At 44.0% G+C, this 20,057-nt stretch overlaps 1 protein-coding gene across 1 annotated transcript in view; it reads right to left on the reverse strand.

The window, feature by feature from the left end:
* The window catches only part of ELP3 (elongator acetyltransferase complex subunit 3), an 88,917-nt gene that overhangs the window by 8,306 nt on the left and 60,554 nt on the right, over window positions 1–20,057 (reverse strand). The window contains exons 12-14 of the mRNA XM_026102008.2: window positions 18,820–18,885; window positions 13,532–13,759; window positions 11,825–11,906 (exon numbers count right to left, since the gene is read on the reverse strand). Of these exons, the coding sequence (XP_025957793.1) occupies window positions 11,825–11,906; window positions 13,532–13,759; window positions 18,820–18,885 (376 nt within the window). The remainder of the gene's footprint in view (window positions 1–11,824; window positions 11,907–13,531; window positions 13,760–18,819; window positions 18,886–20,057) is intronic.

Raw genomic sequence — 20,057 nt, forward strand, 5'->3', positions numbered from 1 at the left:
ATTAAACTCACTAATAGCAATTGTGCCCAACCCTGTATTTAGTTTGGATGCTTTTTGTTGAACCTGAAAGAGAAATCTGCACCTGAAACCCTGTCTATTTTTTTTTTTTTTGAGACTGTCAAATGAAAGTTGTGCTTTCTTCCCGCAAAGAATGCTTTCCCTACTTTTTAAAGTATTATTTTCACAACACCTCTGTCTAGCCGGTACTGTCATCACCACGTTCCAGAAGAAGAGCCGAGATCCCAAGCAGCTGGGTAATTCGTCTGAAATCACAAACTAAGCCAGCGATAAAAGACAGTTTCAAACCCTGGGTCTCCCTTAATCAGCTCACCACCTCACTTCACACAGGTCCTTTAACTACAAAACAGCGATGGCTCTCAGATTTGAGACCGGATTATTTTTGAATCCACTACCCACAAGCAACAAGCGCTGGGTAGCATTAGCATCCCCTTCCTCTCTGCCCATCCAATCCCCGCTCTGAAAACCCACGTTTAAATGAACACTCTGGATTTGATGCAAACATAGGTTAATAAACTGATTATGAAGTTTCACTGAATCAAAGCAGATATACCGTATTTTCTCTTATCTTGTAACTTCAACGAATTTGTTTGCTGGTAAGAGCAGCCAGCTAACAAGGAAAACCAGAGCAAAAGCTTTGTAATATTAACAAATGGATCACTCTGGGATTTTCTAGTTTGTTCTTAAAGCAAAATCTCAAAACCAAGACTGTCACCAATATAAATTTTTATAAAAACCAATGACGTACAATCTAACAGTAGAATGAAAGAACTGATTTTGCAGCTTTCCACTTTTGGGGTGTTATTTAGCACGCAGGAGATGCCCTCGTATTTGCAGACTTTGTCATTTAAAAATCAGTTCAGAACCATCCTGGAGCTTCCAGATGGTGAGATTACATCTCATTGATCTCTTTATTATAGACGCAATATTTCATTAATGACTAAACAGGCCTGCCCAAACCCAGCTGCACTGAAAGACTCCACTTCCAGGAGAGTGAAAGCCACCAAGCCAACGCTGCCTTTAATTCTGACAGATGAAGCCAGAGTTAACAGATCTTTTGACTCTAAACCAGACAAAATTAAATATTTACGAGTTAATACCATAGCTTCTCCTACAATTTAATAACTACTGCTAATAACTAATGCTACTGGTTTGGCCACCAGGCATTGAGAGAGACAGGGAAAGTAAAACATTCCTGCTATTAAAACTCGAATCTGTCAAGTTAAAGGTTTGCGAGAGCCTAGATCTACAGGCTACATAATGTCTTGAGGCTTCTTCCAGAGATGGCTGCTGAAATATTCAACCCATCTGGCAAGGTATTACTGCGAGTTTGGGGATTTGGGATGACTCACCAAGCGTCTGAGGAATTCACAGCCAATTTTCTCTCCTATGTGCTAGGGATTTTAAACACCAGTGAAGAAACACTCAGCAATCTTCAAGGATACAGTCTACCAGTCATTAAACAAGCAGCGTACCCGTGCACCTACTTCATCCTACGTCAGCTCTTAAAGCAAGCTTTCACCCATAGTACATGCCTTCGGGAATCTCTTTCAGTATTTACCCACTGCAGGAAGGTAGAGGTCAGAAATCAGCATTTTCTTCTGACCTTCCCATCTCGCTCATGAAAACCAGAAAGAGATCATTAATGTCATAATGTCTCTGTACTGAAGAACTATTTAACAGGCTCCCATCCACTTACAGTTTAATAGCACAGATCACTAAATCAGATATTAATGACTTTTGGTCATGGAAACTACTGTGAGAAAAGAGCTGAAAGACCCCCACATGCCTACTGGACATCCCTGTGATGTTGGGTTCCCCCCAACAGCAACAAACGTTCAAGTAGTCCAGGTGGCTCCTTCCTAAAGGAGGTTATTACCTCATGCATTCCTAATAAAAAGCAAAGTACTCCAAAAATACTGCTACTGACTACAAGAAGTGAGAATGACTAGCCGGGGAAAAAATCCTTTACAATCTCTTCTCATTTTTGCACACGTTTGCTTTGGAGTCCTTCTTGCAAATTCCTGATAGGATTCCTAAAAGCTCCTATGTTCTTCTGTACTCCAACAGCAAAGCAAGTGCAGGGGGTCACCTGAACATCGATTACGTTTGCATCTCTAGTGCAAAGGCTCTGAAAGGCTGTCAGGTACTGAATGAACACAGCTCAAGACAGCCAGCCTCTCCCTTGAAAAATCTGCACTCACTACCCCTTCCCTGCTCTGCAGAAATACCGTTCGGCTCAGAGCTGAACAAAGAGCACAGAGTAGCAGTTAATGCGGCTTGCGTGGATGCTACGGGCAATTATTCTCCGGCTCTTCTTTGGCTACTCGACTTCCCTGATGAGCCGGCTAATGAAACAAGCCGGCGATGCTTGCCATCACCTGATCCTACACACCTCCCATTCAGAAATTCATCCTGCCTTCCCACCGCCACCTTCGGCCCCCGCGCACTCAGGCAGAAGACATTCCTGGCCTGTGTCCATGTTAATTTTCTACTTGACAGAACACAAATAGAAACCTGGTCTGGGGGAAAAGTGATCAGCTTGCCGCATAGTAATTAGCTTATAGCAGAGAGCAGCGCTGGTGCCAGACCTCCACGCCACTGCGATAAGGCTGCGACGTCACCGGCATGCAGCGAGGCTACGGTGAAGGCTCGCTGCGGGGAGACGCTAAACTCCGGCTTCAGAAGACGAGGCGTGCTGGTGCAGATTTGGCTGCGGCTGCAGACGCCTCCCAGTCTCCGTGTAAATTAGCGGTGAGGCTCGTTTGGAGGCTACTGGAGACTGCGTAGGCACAGGTGACAAAATGCCTCTACTTGAAAGGAGAAAGGAACGGGTGCTTATTAACGGCGCATTCAGCTTTAATCGGGCAAGCGCCTGCGATAGGGGAATTCAATCCCGTCCCCATCCTCCTCAAACAAGCGACTTCTGGACAGAGATAAGGAGACAATCCTGTTGGTAGCAGCCAAGCTCGCCTGCTTTTCTAATGCCAGCACAAACAGATAACACAGAAAGACGTCACAGCACACGCTGCAGTCGAAAAAGCTCTCCCGTGCAAGAGCACTGTATTTATAAAGCTACCTATTACTCTTTGAGAAGTAATTTACAGTCCTAAAACACACAAGCATTTTGTCCGCGCGTTGCTGGCCCTTGTCCTTGGAGGAGCCAGCAGCCCCACCTACGGCATCTCAGCTTCCAGAGTCGCCGAAGCAAGGAGCCAGCTCATCCGCTGTCACCTGCACGCTCTTCAAGGACAGCAGCCCTTTAAACACAGCGCGGTAGCGTAAAGGTGCTGTCCCTCTCCTTTGGCAGCTGCCTCAGGATGGGTAGAAAGGGATGGAGATGTCTACTCGGTAGTCAGGTACCTTCAGTTCCTCTGCCCGACTCCCCGATACACTTGCTGCTTAGAATAAAGGGAATGATCCGTCACAGCCCCGTCTTAGCTTTGTACGTGGGACTCAGGTTACCAAGGTAAAGTAAGTGATAAGCCAAGCACTGTCACAGCAAAATGCCACTGGTGTTGGCACTGCCAGAACCTCTGTTGCCTCCATAGAAAGTGAAGTTGGAGGCGGTTCCCTCTGCTGACATGTATCAGGTGCCAAGAGGGCTCTGCACGTGCCAGCGGTGTAAGGTTTGGAGGAAAGTGGCTTTCACCCACTGAAGACACGTGAACACGCGAAGGGCGCACAGAAGCAATGCTGGATGGTACAATTAGTGTTTTGGTGGAGAAGATACCACCAGAAACCCACATGGAAAGTGAGTGGCTATCCCTGAAGCAGGAGGAAATATATTCTTTGCAAACAAACTAACAAAAACCAGTCATGTTACCTGGAGCCATGGCAAGATGTTTGGTGCCAGGACAGGACGTCAGTCTGGCATAACGCCAACACACAACCTAACACCAAGAGGAGCAGGAGATCAAGGACTTGGCGAGGAGCTAGCTGGGCATAAGGGCCCAGAGCATGCTCAGAGCCAGAAGGAGCACAGGACAAAGCCCGGCTTTGTGTGGGCATGACCAAGCGCTGACACATGGATGTCTCACGCTTGGTTACTGCGAAACCGTGCGCCGGCACAGGCTGCTCAGGCATCAGCCAGGCTAGGGCTAGTTGTGCTCCAAGTCTTCAAGGCAGAGGTGGCCACGGGCACAAAGCCCAGCCGGGAAGGCTAACAGCACTGAGCAGAGCCTGCCACCAGCCCTGGACCACGACACATTATCTAAGTTTGCCCTTTAGGAAGAAGGAAAACATTTCTGCCATGTACTTTTCAGGACCATGTGTAACTTCTGTACTTTAGAGAAAGGTATCAGTCTTGTAATTCCATTTTTCAGATACTTCAAGTAATTGCACAGCTCTGACTTGAATCTCTCTGGTCATTGTTACTGTAAATAAATCATCATTACCAAAATTGGAGGCTGACATCAGAACGATCAAATTGCTGCTTAGGAGAAAGACCAAGGACCCATAATGTATTAATTTGTTTAAGCATATTAAGGCAGGAGCCTTATGCTTATATCATTTAGGAGGGGGAAGGACCTCTAATAGCTCACAATTTGACATATGTTATACTTCATGTACTTACCACTGGTGCCGTTTTAATGAAATAGTGTAATTCTGTCAACCTGTGACTTCCCTGAAACCCAAGACCTATAGTGAAAAACATGGGTCAAACTATCTTGCTTTGGGTCAGTATTGTGCATGTCTCCACACGACCGTCTGAAGTACTTGTTATAGGATTAGGATAAAAAGGGGCTAGTTATGGGACATCAAGCAGCCAAGCCAAAATAATGGTAATAGGAACCCTCGTGGAGGCAGGAAAGGCTGTAGATGAGGACTGTCCTTTCTCCACCTTCACCTCGACCAAAGGATTACTTCTCTCAAGCTCAAGGTACAACGGTGGGCTGTTACAACCACCCATAAAGATCTCATGGAAAGGCACGGGGAGAAAAGGCTATCAGTGGCTACAAGCAGGCAGACTAGCAAGGCAGAAAAATCCCTCAAGGGCTATCGAATACAAAGACGCTAGCTCCGACTCAAGGAGCCCTTGGGCGACAAAGGGCTGGAGGCCGAGATGATGTTTGTCTGCTCACTCGGTATCTACTCTCTTCCCCAGACACTCGCTGTTGGGGGTGTCAGAAACGGCATATTGATCTGACCACTGCAGCCTACTCACATTTTTCTGACAGAGGCAGCGTGAAGCAAATTTGTTGCAAGCCGGACTCGTGAACAACGAGGGCTGCGCTGTGCTTACCCCGCGGGCTGGGGAGGACGTGGGGAATGAACGCAGAGCTCTCTTGTTTTCCCTAAATCCATCCTCTGAATGCTGTGCGGTTTCCGACAAAACCCGAACTGCTTGGAAAGAGCTGCTTGAGTCACTGCATGCAACCGCTCTTCACCGACTCCCAAAGGAGACCCCGGCAAGCGCCGAGACCTACAGACTCCGAAACGGGAGATACAGCCTCAAGTCCTACCTAGAGCTCACAAAACCCCATCCCAGACAAAGACACAGGTCCGCAACTCAAATGGTGAAAAACGACCAGAAGTTTCATTCATCACCCTTCCAAAAGGGGGAAGAAAAAAAAAGAAAGAAGAAAAAAAGCTAAATACAGATACAGAATTCAAGCATTATCATTTCCCAAAATGGAAGCAGCAAATTATGAATTCAGCCAGGTTATGGGACCCTACGGTGGCCTTAAACGTTCCAAGGATTTTTACATTTCCAGCGCCTAAGGACTTGTGGACATCAGAGGAGGAACATGTTTAAAATTGGTTTAGTGTAATTAGGTACGGGAGGGCTTTGTTACAAGGGGAAAAAAAAGATGCAAACTCAAAGCAGGTTTCCTAAAAGCAAAAAAAACAAAAACAAAAAAAACCCCCAAAACCAACAAAAGGCAAAGAAAACACACATGCAATTACAAATGCTGGAAAATGGAAAAACAGACATTTCAGATCAGACCTCCCCAGAGCTCTGAATAATGGAGTGATGCCTCCAGGGTCTACCATTCAGCTACCCAAGCCTGCATACTAATATACTACTCACATCAGAAGAGTAGAAAGGCACCACTCATGCAGAAAATTACCTTAAATGAGCAACGACTTCATGATAAACAAGCCACTCGCTTTTTCACTTTGCTCTTTGATTTAGGTGGTGGGGGGCTGCTCCTCCCTCCTGCTATGGAGTAGACAGCACACTTCTGTCTTGCAAGCAGGCCACAAAACCACCCTGCTATTGCAAATACTGGATTCTGTTTTGTTTGGTCCAACACCCAGATCCTCAATTGCATTTTCAGGAGCGTGGGGGGAAGGAAGTACCTTGCGACCATTAAAATCCAGGGGGCAAGCTTTAAAAGCAGCATTCAGAGAATCTGCATAACAGAAACACCAGAGGTATAACTAGAGCATCACACACAATACGAAACTGGAATATCTATGCCTTTTCTCCTTTCCCATCACATCCGTGACCCAATTTCCTCTTGTGCAACCAAAACCCCAAACGCCCTTCCCAACCTGGCTTGCAAATGCTCCTCTTTCCTTACAAACGCGCTTCTTCCATAGCCAATTAAATGCACTTCTCCCACCGGTCCTCTTCAAATGAAGTGATATTTAACCAGGCACCACCAGGCAGCTGCTGTACAGCCGAGCCTGCTCTGTGCATCACTCGCTGGTTCATTGCCTGCGATGACTCTGGGGTGCTTGATGCAGGAGACCTCCGATTTTCCTTTGTTCGAAGGTAACCTTGCGTGCTTTAGGTACTACAGGAGTAAGTTACAGCAATCCTGTTAGATCCTGCTGCACCTTTTTCTTTGCTGTCCACAGATTAAACGTCTTTAAGAACAAAGAGGCTTGTTACGAGAAGACATGTTCAGCCAAACCTGTTTATTCCAAGAACAGCAGGGAGAACAAACTGCTTTGGAAAGAGTCTGCTGGGAAACTCAGATTTTTTTTCTTTCTTTCCCTAGGAGTGCAAATTAATGTACTCTGAAGAAGCACAGGAACTGATGGCATTCATTTATACAGCCCTGGTTTGTACGTGCTTGCAAAGAAAAGTCTGACAGCTGTCTCACAAGCGTCTCGGCTCTTGACACAGGGAGAAGTCCTCACCCTGCTCTGGCTAGGGCGATCCCAGCTGATGAGATGCAGAATGCTACCCAGGACACAGGCTGAAGCTGGGGAATCAGAGAGAGCATGTTAGTCCTTCTGTACCAGCCTCCAGAGAGGAGCAAAGCCGGCTGGTGATACAGCTGCCGTAAGCCAGAAGTCATTCGCGGCTAAAGCAGCAGTTGAGCAGCTGGACTGCAAGTGCGTGCCAAACTTGGGCTGGAAAGGCGACAAAGCCGAACCCCCGACTCAATGAGCTTTGCGCTCAAAGCTTTCAACAAGAACAAGCTTTAAGCCCTTACCCCCCATGCTGCCTTGAGAAGGACTCCTACCACTTGTGGGCAGTGTAAGAACACTGCAGGTCAGAGAGGAAGAGTCCCACGAAAGAAAACTATTTGTTTTTAAACCCCTGAAAGCTGCTATTGCTCACAGTTTCACTCCATGCTCTTTACACAAGTCACTAGTACGGCAATCGCCTTCATTTCTTCATGAACCTGAGCTCTATATACCGCCTGCCTAATCTAATTTCACAATTTGTGGGTTTTTTTTTTTTTTTTTTTAGTTTTGGGAGTTTTATAAAATAGGGGGTGGTCTGGCCTCACACAGGGAGAAGGAGAGTTGAAGAAGGAAACACAAAGAAGATAACCCCATACATTCACCTCCCGCCCTCTTGATTTTCTGCAAGGTCTCTCTTTCTGCTGGCTCTCTGCCCACTCTAAGGAAAGCTCCTGCAGATGAAAATACAAAAAACTGGATGGAGCATCCACTGCCACAGAAAGTATGCACTGAACAGTCAGAAGGATGCATGCTCTAACCTGATCAGAGTTTCAGAAGGTACAAAAAAAAGAAAAATAACGAGGAGGGATTTAACACTGGAAGAAGTTCTGCCTAGGGATGTGCACCCTGTCCATACGCACACGGCCTTAACAAATCAGGATAGGTTTCCTCTTTCCAAAACATGCTCAAATAGGGCAGAGGCAAGGTAGGTGAAAGCCTCTAGTCTGCATTATGCAGAAGTTAGGCTACATGGCCATAAGAGATCCTACAGACAAAGAGGTGGGGGTTTTTTGTGAGTTTGTTTGTTTGTTTTTTAAAGAAAAAAAGCTTCCTACCAAAACCCTCTTGCAGAATAAAGGACAGCGGTATTCTTGTTCATGCCTGCAATGAAATCTTACTTAATACAGCATCGATCCTATTTTAAAAGCTGTTACACTACTAAATCTTCAGAACTGAAGCTTATGAAGAACTATAGGACTGTACACAGTAGCTATGTCACAGCAACAGTCTGCTAGGACAGGTCTAGCCTTAGCTCCTGCAAATCCTCCTAATCAGTGTTTTGGTTTGTTTTCTCCTCCAAAGGCCATCAATCTGAAGCAGGGAAGCATCAGAAAGCCAGTTTGCTAACATTCCCATATTTTCCACTTATCTTGAGCCTCTCCTTCTCTTATTATGGCTATGCAGAACCGCATTTCTGAAAATAACCAACCAGCACTGAAAGCAAAACTCGCGGGAGCCCTACCAAAGCCCTGCATCCTCCCAGCAGCGCTTCCGAGCCTAGCGCCGAGGTCTCCCGAGCACGCCCTGGCAGTCGGCAACCTCCAAGGCAGCCCATGAATCAACATCTGATACGAACCACGAGACACTGATTACTCAAGTAATTTATTGCTTCTGGGCTGACCAAGAGGCTATCTGCATGAGCAAATCAGATGCTTTAGGGTACCACTGAATGTGTCCTGAAGCTTTACCTCTGATTTATACGCCAGTTGCTCGGTTGCTTTCCCCTTAATATGTTGTTCGTTGTAGCTGAATTTAACAGGGGTATGATGCATCGCTTTTACTTTTAGAAAGTTCCAAACCTCCTTTTTATCCGTAACTGCAAAAGGCAAAGGCAAGAGTAGCACAGTTTCCTTAAACACATGAGACAGCGTGCTCAAGCAGTACCAACAGACTGGGAGATGAGTCACCAACTATAATCAACGATTTTATCTCTCGTGGAGACTACAGGGAATAGGTGGTATTAGTTTAATTTCTATTCACAGCCTTGTGACTGTGGATCCCTGACTGTTGCGGTATGCTTAGGAGAAAGATGTTGGGATCAGTCACCCCAAACTGATCATTACGGCCCTACTGATCTTAATCAGGAGGCAATCACGAATTACTCACTTGTCTCCCATTTACATGTTTGTATAGAGTTATTTCACAGCACTGCCTGATACAGAATATAAAAACGTGAATACCTCACACTGAAATATGCCACTGAATCAGCCCCGAGGGGGAAAGAGGTTCAGCCCTTTCTGAAGCGAGAAATGGGTAAGTACAAGAAATGACACCTGACTTAATGAAGGGGACGTGCGTTTCTAGGGAAGTGAAATAATTTTTTTTTTTTAATTAAGAGTATTGACTAGCTTATATGTGCGAAAGGAAGCAAGCAGAGTAAGAGGAGATAAGATTATGTCTGAAGTCCTCTAAGGAGTCTGGACAAAAGGAAAATTGGCTCTGACAGCTAACATGCTCTGACACGAAGCAAAGAGGTTTCTAATGAGTGAGACCCTGATGGACACAGTCTGAGATGTCAGGAAATGCTGAATACCACCTTTGTCAGCAGGGGCAGCAAATCACTTGCATAGGAGAGACACGTTTCTAATGTAACCTCAGTAAAAGCAGATCAGCCATGTTGTCTTCTCTCCTTCCTGTTTTTCACAGCCTCTGGTAACTGTATTGTCCGTTTTGGATGCTGTACAGATTAAGGTGAATTCTAACCTGAGCTGAACTGGAACTGATCGTCTTAGAGGTGAGCTCTTACCTATAGCCAATGCTCAAAACCACTATTTAGCTGACTAGTATTGATGTAACCAGAAAGTGGCAGACTGGAAAGCAACACTGAAGAAAGGACACTGTTAAAGGACACATCGAAACAAAGCATTAATGAAAACATACAGTATTAATGAGACAGACAGTCCTGCAGAGAGACACCTTCAAAGCAGCTCTCCATTAAAAGCATCTCTCTAGACAGCAGTCAAAATTTTGCAATATGTTGGACACCTAACCTTGCAAAGTGTTCCTAAACGATACATCTATTTTGAAACCAAAATTAGCAAGAACAAGTTCATCCTCCAATGGAGAAAGAATTTCTGGCTGCATTTTTTGCTTCAGATAAAACCAAGAGAAGCACTGAAACTCAGGTGATAACATCTCCAAGGATACAGCTGGAAAGCTGCTGTTCTTTGCAGACTCTGTAGTATTCTGCTATAAAGACACATTGCACAATACCATACTTTGCACCCCAGAAAAAAAATCACAGACGAGGTCTTGGTAAGATACCACAAACTCTGTATACAGCAAGCTGGATTTCTTGTACTGTGTCTCCATGCAGAAGAATATATTTCTTCATATCAGTTTGCTAAAATTAGTGACATGAATGCTTTGACAAGTCATTTTTTAATATTTGCTGTACTTTTCCTGTTCTTGTCAAGAGAAGTGTTCTTTAGCACAGAGGAATTGCTACTTCCTCTCTCCAGACATCCCAAGCCCAGAGGTTATTAGCCAAAAGGAGAGAACCTGTTTTCACTTCTGCGCCTCTTCTTTATTGAGAAAGACCTGGTACGGACATTTCTTAACTGCATGAAATTCCCTGTTCAGGCTGGCTCCCACGCAGCGGGACTAGCAAAACAGGTTTGGCACAAGCCTTCAGAAGACAAGAAACAGGGAGTCTGGAGAGCACAGGACTGTCTTTAAGCATCTGGCTATTGCCTACGCATTGTCCTCACGCTCTGACCCTTGTCACAAGTACTTGCTGATATGACCCACTTATGCTATTCCACTTCCAGTGATGCTACACAGCTGAAAACACACTGTGAGAGGCTGTTCACTTTGGCACTCAACAACCTGGATCAAAGTCACGCATCTTTTTGTTGTTTTGGGGGGGGGGTGGGGGGAAAGATTACTATTTTTAAAAGTTCTATACTACCGCTATCCTGCTAACGTCCCCCAGTGTAAAGGAATCTTATGCCAACAAGAGCCTCTCCTCTCGGTTTGCCAGTCTCCTCAGTTATACAACCCATATGCCTGTAAAAGCTTCCTATAGCTACTATAACTGTTAATATATTGATGGGAGAGTGTTACCAATAAGGGTAAATTCACGCACAAAGGCAGCCCTGACCTCGACTTCACACACCTGACCCCACGGGCTGGTATCACTTTTCTTAGGCACAATGCTTGGAAAATGAAGGGGGAGAAAGGGCTACAGCTCTTTCTTACACAGCTCCCTTCCTCACGATAATGCTTAATGTGTCCTAAAAGCACATCTGTCCGCCATAATGATGGTACTTGCAGAAAGACTAAAAGGGAGGCTGGCAATTTTCTATACTCCCAAGTTCAGGAAAACAGCCCTGAACAATAACAACCTGCGACGGGCCCAAATCAGCGAGTCCAGAAATAGCAGTCTTCGGAGGAGAAGGAACCCCATAGTCAGGCAGCCGGTCTCCTTCGGCACTAAGAGCAGGATGGTTCCCCGCAGCGCGTCCTCTGGCACGTTGCTCACAATAATAGTCTTGCACTGGGCAAAGCTAGGCTGGAACCTGACTCCATTACTAAGAAGCATCTGCTGATGCTCATTTTTCTACCTAATACGAAGAATGTTCACAGCAGCGGTGCTGGCTGCAGTGGGTTCATTTTCAGATTAAGTTGGGGGGGGGGGGGGATAAAGCAAAGGTACCTGAAATAACAGCAATTTTCCATGACCCATGTTCCTCTTTGGCTATTCTTTCTGCTTCCTCCATTAGCAACATACCAAATCCCTGTAGTGGAAGAAATAACAGGAAGAAAACAAAACTCCTGTTAAAATAGTAAATATAAGCAAGGTCAGATTTCGAGCACTAGTACAGACCCAGAAGGCTCATATTTTTGGCACAGGACTGCTCAAAACATTATTGCAAGTGAAGGCAAAATGGCTTGAGAAGAGTTACCGCAGTAGAGGTGCATTAACTAACACTAACCTTTACAGTGGAGCTCTCTCAAGGCTTTTTTCTGATCAAATTATTCATGGGTAATTCTAATGTCTGACTGCTTCTCAAGGCAGAAAAAGAATGAAGTTAAATCCATCGATTTAATTCAAGTTCATGTGCATCTCGTATTTCCTGAACAAAGCTATCCTGCTGAAATAACCAACCCTAAAACAACCAAGATGCATCTTCACAGCTACCTGACTAGACCCTTAATGGCTGGGTTTACGCTGGTGGATTAACCACAGCCAGAGCACGGATACTGGAACGCAGTTATCTGTACTACTAAGAGGATCCCTACCACAATTTTGATGGGGGACACCACAGGGGTCCTGCTCTTTGTAGCTCACGGGACAACTGTAGGGCTCAGCTCATGAAACAGGAGATGCCAAACCACAAAGAACTGCAGAAGAACACGTTAACATCATGGAGCAGAACCGTGCCCCTTCTTACGTTTGGAAATCTTGCACAGCAGGAGCTACTGGACTCAAAACAATGCTTCAAAACAAAGGAATAGCTTTTCCACTCTATTTAACAACAAAGCTGGTCCTGTACTCTGAATAACTGATTGGATTAATTCATATCTGACAATAGGATGCAGGAATTATGCTTGCCTCTTTGTCCATCTATTTTCCCAACAAGATGTACAGACTCAGGCTGTGGTGAAACTGAAGTGGATGTGATTTAATTCTAAAAACATCTAGTACTTGTAGGCATTTTTAAATAACGCATACAACTCTTCAGTCTAAAACGTTCTTCTAATCAGAAATTGTCCCCACCAATTGCAAAGAACAGTTTCTGCTTAACCTCTCAAACACTGACTATTCTGAATGAACATCAGTGCGTCATATGCCATGAAATCTCAATTTCCAGCCTATTTTAATGTTTGTAGCTGGCTACTTTCAATTGATTTTTTTTTCTCTCTCTTTTTTTTAAATACTTGGGATGACCACTTTTTCCTTTCTAAATTTTGAAATGTTAACCATTTTAGAGTGGAAAGATTTTTTTTTCTTTTTTCACAGCTGCTGCCTTATAGCCATACGTCATCACTGTACAACAAAATTGCGTCTTAATGCATATACTCAGGGAAAGATTATTAAATACAAGGAAGTTAATTTAAAACATCAGCCCTGAGCATTTCTGGCACAGAGGACAAAGTGATTGCTTTTTTTAAAAGCTCAATCTTGAGGTTTAAAACCTACCGGGGCCTAAACTCAATAACACTAGCAAAAACCCAGAAGCAACAGAATTTTAGCATGGGAAATGCAAGAGGAGGCTTGATTTCAATTCTTTTCCTAGTGCAGCAGACTATAATCCAAACAGCTGAATGAATCTCAAAGATTAAATAAAATTTTGCACCGATTATATCGGGGAGGGATGAGAAAGAGGCACAGGGGAAAAATAAAGATGGCTTGGAGTACCTGATGCTGAAATTTTGAAGGATCCCGACTGCTCACCGGGACCACGCTCCCGTACACATGCAGCTCCCGGACGATGGAAACGCCTCCTTTCAGCTCCGGTCTGAACGACTCCTCTGAACACTTCCGCAAGCGCAGAAGGCCAACGAGAATATCCTGCTCTGGATCTTCATAGGACAGGAAGGTCTCCCAGCCACCATTAGCCACATAATCTCTCCTAACTAATTCAATCTGGTCAAAGAGAACAAGCAATGAAGAGCACAAACAGAAGGAGAGAGAAGAAAAACTTAGGAAAAATACTTAAGTAACATGTTGAACAGACCAAAACCAATTTCATGGATCCATAAATTATTACGATTCAGAGAAAACACAAAGTGCTTTCTTAAAGCCCAATTTAATTCTAGATGAATTTTAGCAGTAATGGATAAGAACTGAAGGAGCTATTACTGCAGTCCTACTAAACACAGAGCATGTGACTACTTTAACAGAAATATATTTGCCAACAGGATGAAGCTAGTCTTCCATGCCCATCTGCAAGCCTTCCAGAAAGGCTCGTAACCCATATATAGCTAGCTGGTGTGAGTCAGAAATCTAAAACTATTCTCCTTAAGTTACTTGGGTTTCATAACCACTGCAAAATCAATGAGGGCAACAAGTCTTTCCACTATCCAAGAGACACATTAACTGAACTTCAACTCCAATTACAAGTCAGCTAACATAGAATGAATAGTTTCACACCTGCCTTCAGTGAACCTGCATTTAGGCCACATCTCTACTGCTCTGCAAAAGAAAAGGCTTGAGGTGTCTACAAAACATGGTTTTCTAAGCAGCAGTCAACCCCCTTACTAGTTATGAATTAGCTCTCTCCAGCAAATGTGCTGGATATACCTACATTAGCAATCAGTGTAGTGTAACAGAGCAGATCCAAAATGGTTGGTGTTGAGTAAGAAGTCCCAAAAGTTTTTGCAATGCATCATAAATTACATATGCGCTTTACAGAATCAGCAGGAAGCGTTGTTACTCATTCAGATAGCATGGGAGACAACAAAACCATCCGGACAAGTACGCTGATAACTGACTGGTAACAACGTATTGCTTGCCTTGAACCTAATTTATTGATAACAATCTAAATAAAGGCAGTTCTGAAGACCACAACGAGTAGAAGGGAAAAACAAAGTGAGGGTTGACTACCTGTGGAGAATACGATAAAGACTGTGCTTTGGTAGGAGAAATTAGTTCTGCATATCACCTAGAAGCTATAAAGGGTAACTGATGGGTAAGAGAGCAGAACAAAGAAAAACTTCTTTTTCAGAGAAGGAAACTTCGCATTGCGGGGAACCTAGCATCATCAAGGAGCAGCCCCAGGACCCAAGAAATGACACAAGATCAGACTTCCCTGTGGCAACGTGAGATCTGATCACATCTCACATAATGGGAGCTGCGCCTGTTTGTAGCAGAGTTAACACTCGGTTAATTTGATGTATCCTGTTGCTGATGATAATAAAGTCACATCTCTGGTGACATAATGAGTCACTCTATTTGGGCTTTGAATTGAGTTGGTAAGCTGGACTAGCTACCCATCCTCGCTGTAAGGATTCCCTCGCCCACCCCTAGCACCTGGTGAGCAGACCCAGTTTCCCAAATTGGCTGGCTCAACAGTTGAGTGCCAGCAGCCTTCGCTTGGTTTGCAACACCGAGGGCCTGAGGACCACCTAAAACACAATTGGGGGTTTTCAGTACAGAGCAGTTCTAGTCTCACGCCATGAACCAGGCACCCATTAATGGCTGGAGTACATCAGGGGCCTCGGTATTTTTCTGCAAATCCTCTAATACCCAGAAATCCATGAATTAAAGATTTGTTTATGGAAAAAAACACGAGGGATCCTGTCGCCTCCCTGCTCTACTCCGTGACGAAGCGCGGGTGAGCACAGCTCACAATTAAACCTCTCGCTGACTACAGAAGCAGGGCTCATTTTGGCACTGACGTACGGCTCAAAGGGTAGGCACCCAAACAGACGTCTGCCTCTGTGCCAAATTCTCCACGACGGCGGCTGTGCTCCGGCTTGCTAGGGAAGGCTGGCACACGCCGACTCAGAAAGTCTCCGGTTACCTACCTAACTCCGGTAGTAAAATAGAAATGTAGAGGAAAATAATAGGGCATAAGGTCTGTACAGTGCTAAGATGCTGCAGTATCATACATGGAACTCATTATAGAAAAGCAGTTAGGGTAAAGCTCATTGCTAATGTAAAAAAAAAAAGAAAGAAAAGAAAAAATACTCATAAACGTTGCTATACTAAGAGTTCAAAATGGCAAGATTTGAGAATTCCCAGCCTTCTCCTGAGAACAAAAGAAAAAAAAGTTGAAAATGTGCCTCTATTGCTTGTACTCCAGCAGGGTCTACATGCCCTGTTACACTCACACAGTCCAAAAGGCACTTGCAGGGAGAAATGAAGAAAGATTACAGGAACCTCCACAGCCAGGCTTCATACTGTGTGCATATTTACTTAAGTGGACTAAATCTGCTGCTCTTCTCACCTCCCTGGGCACAGAAGGATTTAAGATACAGAGATCCCCCTCAAACGGGTAAAAGCCAGCCCGCATCACCCGGTGCTTGGCTGGTGCGTCTCTGTGCGAGGTGGCACGAGTCGGTGAGCTCCAGCGCGGTTCCCCTGCCTCTAAGCCATCCCGTACGCTGGGTAAGAATAATCCTCACTAGGGCAAATCGCCATTTCAGCTTGCAATCCTATTAAAGACGCAGCACGGTCTTTTTTAAACTTACTCTGACTAATAAGGGAAAAATCCCAAATGGAGACTACACTCTTGACCTAACACAACTCCTCGCAGCTTAAAAATCTGCCTTATGCCTACTAAGGCTCTATTTTGAGATTGCTATCTTCATTCAAAAAGCATCTGTTTTGCAGAAACAGCAGCCTCTACCTCTTACAGATATGAACCTGTATTAGTGTTAAGGCAGCAAAAGCCCCTCACCTTTCAAAGGCCTTTACTCCACCATCTCTTTTCAGCAACCACTCACTAGAGCATTTTAAGACTATTACGCAGCACTATACAGCTTTAACCATCCCAAGAGCAAGCAAATACCTTCCGTGGCTGTGGAGAAATGCCATTAATTGAAAAGGCAGCTTAGAGACAGTTCTGCAAATAAGCAGCTATGGGCAAGTAATCTATTTCAAATTGATTTTTTTAAAAAAATATTTCAAAATACTTTTAAACGCAGACACACCACCACCATTATATAAAAAAACATACAGCCTACTGATCTTTAACAAAAAGTTGCATAAAGTGTAACTAATTATAGGAAGAGACTTAATTACTTTTAGATCTGACATGATAGCCTCTCTTATCAAAGGGATGCGTTGTTTACTTTTGAAGACAAGGAAAACATCATACCTTGTCATTAGTCTAAAGCACATGAAAAATTATACCATCTTCAGAATTTCTCTGGCTTGCTGTCATGATAAATTTTGCTAAGACTAGATAATGACATCCTCCTGCCACTCAGATAGATGAGCTTAACAAAGGGAATATTCAACATAACGTTGCTTTGAAAACCCTGTGATAAGCTATTTGCTAACTACCCAAGGAATTTACAATTTAAATCAGATTAGCACTGCTGACAACAGACATCTTTGGAAGATATTTTGTGAAATGACCACAGATTAGATAGCAGAAGCAGAGCAGAAAGGCTGCATGGCCTATGTACAAATGAGCTTGTACAGCCCGAGTTCTTGCAAAAATCTGGTAAGAACAAGATAGTTTATTTGGACTCGGAACCCATTTCCGTGCTGGATTGCTGTTACATAGTCAGCAAGCTGGGAAGTATTCCACTCCATCTGACTTCACATAATAGCAGGAGAAAAACAGAATATGGCTCCCAGTAATCTCCAATTTGCAAAGTGAGAATATCGTCCGGATACCAAGTGCAGCAAATATTCACGCTACTTAACTTGTGGCACCTAACTTCAGAGCCTCCTTGAAGCCTAAATAACCAGCGGAGCTTCCAAAATACAAGTCAGAGGACCTTTGTTAGGAACCTCTTTCTGTGTTGACACAGGGAAAGCCTAATCACAGGTCAGTCACCTACATTTAGAGACAGAGCGAACATGCGCCCAATGCACAGAAGAGGGGAGAGGTATGGAAGTGTCGTTCTGATTCAGCTTTCTACTGGGGGGTAGCAGTACCTTCTGTCTGGCACAAAGAATTCATGTTTGAAGGTAAAGGCAATATATATTTGACAAACTCTACAACACTCCACGGGGAATGAGAGACAGAGCTGGACTTTAACAGCACCATCATTAATTTGGAAGACAGCACAACTGACAGAACAGGAGAAGTTACTGGTTTTGTTATCCTAAATTTGTCCAAGTCACCATATGTTGGATCTATCTTCCCCAGCTTTAGATGTTTACTGGGGAGACATCTTCATCTAAGCCAGTTATTCCAGACTTTCCTTACTGTCAGCAAAGAAGCAGGAAGAGGATACTTTCAGGGTGTGACTTACTGGCCACTGCATCACGTATACCAAGGTGGATCCCACCCTGTGCAACCTTAGAAGGTTCATCTCCTTCGGTCCCAAATGTGGCCGTGGACATCCTGATTACTTTCTAGAAGGACTAATCCCTTCTTGTAACTAGAATGAGCTCGGGATTTAGTTGCCTAAATTTGATGCCTGAAGTTCAGCAGCATATATTTTCCTTTCTCTAAAATAAGCACGGCAATCTTTTTAGAGGACTATTTTAGGATTCCAGAAAGGAAAAACACAACATATGTATCGTACGCTAAACACATCTACTCACATATAAACATACACATACATGTGCAGAAGTCTATCTACATACACAGTGTTTGCCCATATGAACATGCACATGGACACAAAAGGCTACAAGTTCAGCCTGCTAAATATTCATTCCTGTTCAGCATGCAGTGTGTTTTTGTTACTTTCCAAATCCAAATTTGTAATGGAGTGGGGCGGGGGGAAGGAAAGGCTGAGAAGCAGTAGAAAAAGCTGTTTATGTGGTTATAGCAGCGCAAATACTGAAATAACTGGTAGCTGTAGTTGGTTTATTGAACATGGTGGTCCATAAATTTCAACATGCGACTGTGCTCAAACAAAAACCACCCGAAGCTGCAGTGAGTAAAAATGAAAAATTGGAGCCAGCTACAATGGCAAATGAGTGGACTGGATGTGCAACAACCAGATGCCAATGCCTCCACACCAAACACATAACAAGTTGTGTTGGAAGCAAACTCCTGGAGAACAGACAAATCCTACCTGATAAGGTCTCACTTTATGGTGAATTTCTTGAATTCCAACCTCTCTCGTCCTTACATCACGGCACTGGGAAAAGAAAAGGAGAGGAAAAAAAAAAATCACACAGGAGAAGTACATTAGACTTTGCAACACACAGACTTCCAGCCACCCATGGGGTTCAAAATTAAGCTGAAATAGCATGAAGTTGCAAGGATGAATTTCAAATGGGTAGACTTCAAAATAAAAATGCTCACCGATCCATCCCTAATATACCTTGGAAAGAGGTCTTAGTGCTAAATGGAAAGACATGCTGCTAAAAATCAATTCACTAAGCAACCACTATGTCTCATGAGAAAATGTACCCTTTGATTCACAAACAGCAGGGTCTGGAGGGAAAGTCAACATACATGAAAGAACAACAAGAAAAGACTTTGACATTATCTGTTTTTACCCTACATTGGAAAGTTGTGACACTGATAAAATCTAAACTAAGGCACCAGAGAGGTCCTTAAAAAGGCAGTTTCTGAATCTGAACAACCCTTTTCTTGCTTTTAAACGATAACATGAGAAGAGTAGCAGAAGCCCTACCCAAATATTAGAAAGTAAAGCTAATGCTGACACAGCATCCACAGAGCATCATCACCAAGGCTTGGGACCAACGATACCAAAAATAAAGACAGCCAGAAGAAATCCTCCCTCCTGTAGAAATCTGAGGAGAAGACAGAGCTCCAAGCTCAGTGCTTGAGAGCTGGTTTACAGCTTGCATAAGCTTTTGCATTTCTCAGCAGTACCAATGAAATGAAGTAATTTGGCACCCATCCAGATAAGTGAACAGTTGTGGTCGTATAAGCACTCCTGCTGCAGGAGACTATGTGCTTTCGCATCCTAGTGGGTTCATTGCAGAGACCAATGTAAACCTTAACCCAACTCTTGTCAGCAATTAAGTGCAGCCACAGTAGTTTTACCCAAAGCAGCCGAGGTGCAAATGCATGTTTCATTCCACTATCTTTGCTGTATTTGGAGGGAAGGAAGACAACCTTCAGCAATGGGTTTTAACTACTCTAACAACACTTATCTGGGCGTGCACTTCCAAAGACTTTTAGCCAAGAAGAGAGCCTGTGAAAACCCACTTCACACAAAATACCTGAAGCACAGAAGAAGCATAGCTCCGTCCCACGCCCTGTTCTCCTCTGAATGTTTTAAAACTCCATTATCGACGTAAACAAACATTTCCCAAAAAGCAGAAAATTAATGTTTTC

The sequence above is a fragment of the Dromaius novaehollandiae genome, chromosome 3 (assembly GCF_036370855.1).
Source record: "Dromaius novaehollandiae isolate bDroNov1 chromosome 3, bDroNov1.hap1, whole genome shotgun sequence".
Lineage (NCBI taxonomy): Eukaryota > Metazoa > Chordata > Aves > Casuariiformes > Dromaiidae > Dromaius > Dromaius novaehollandiae.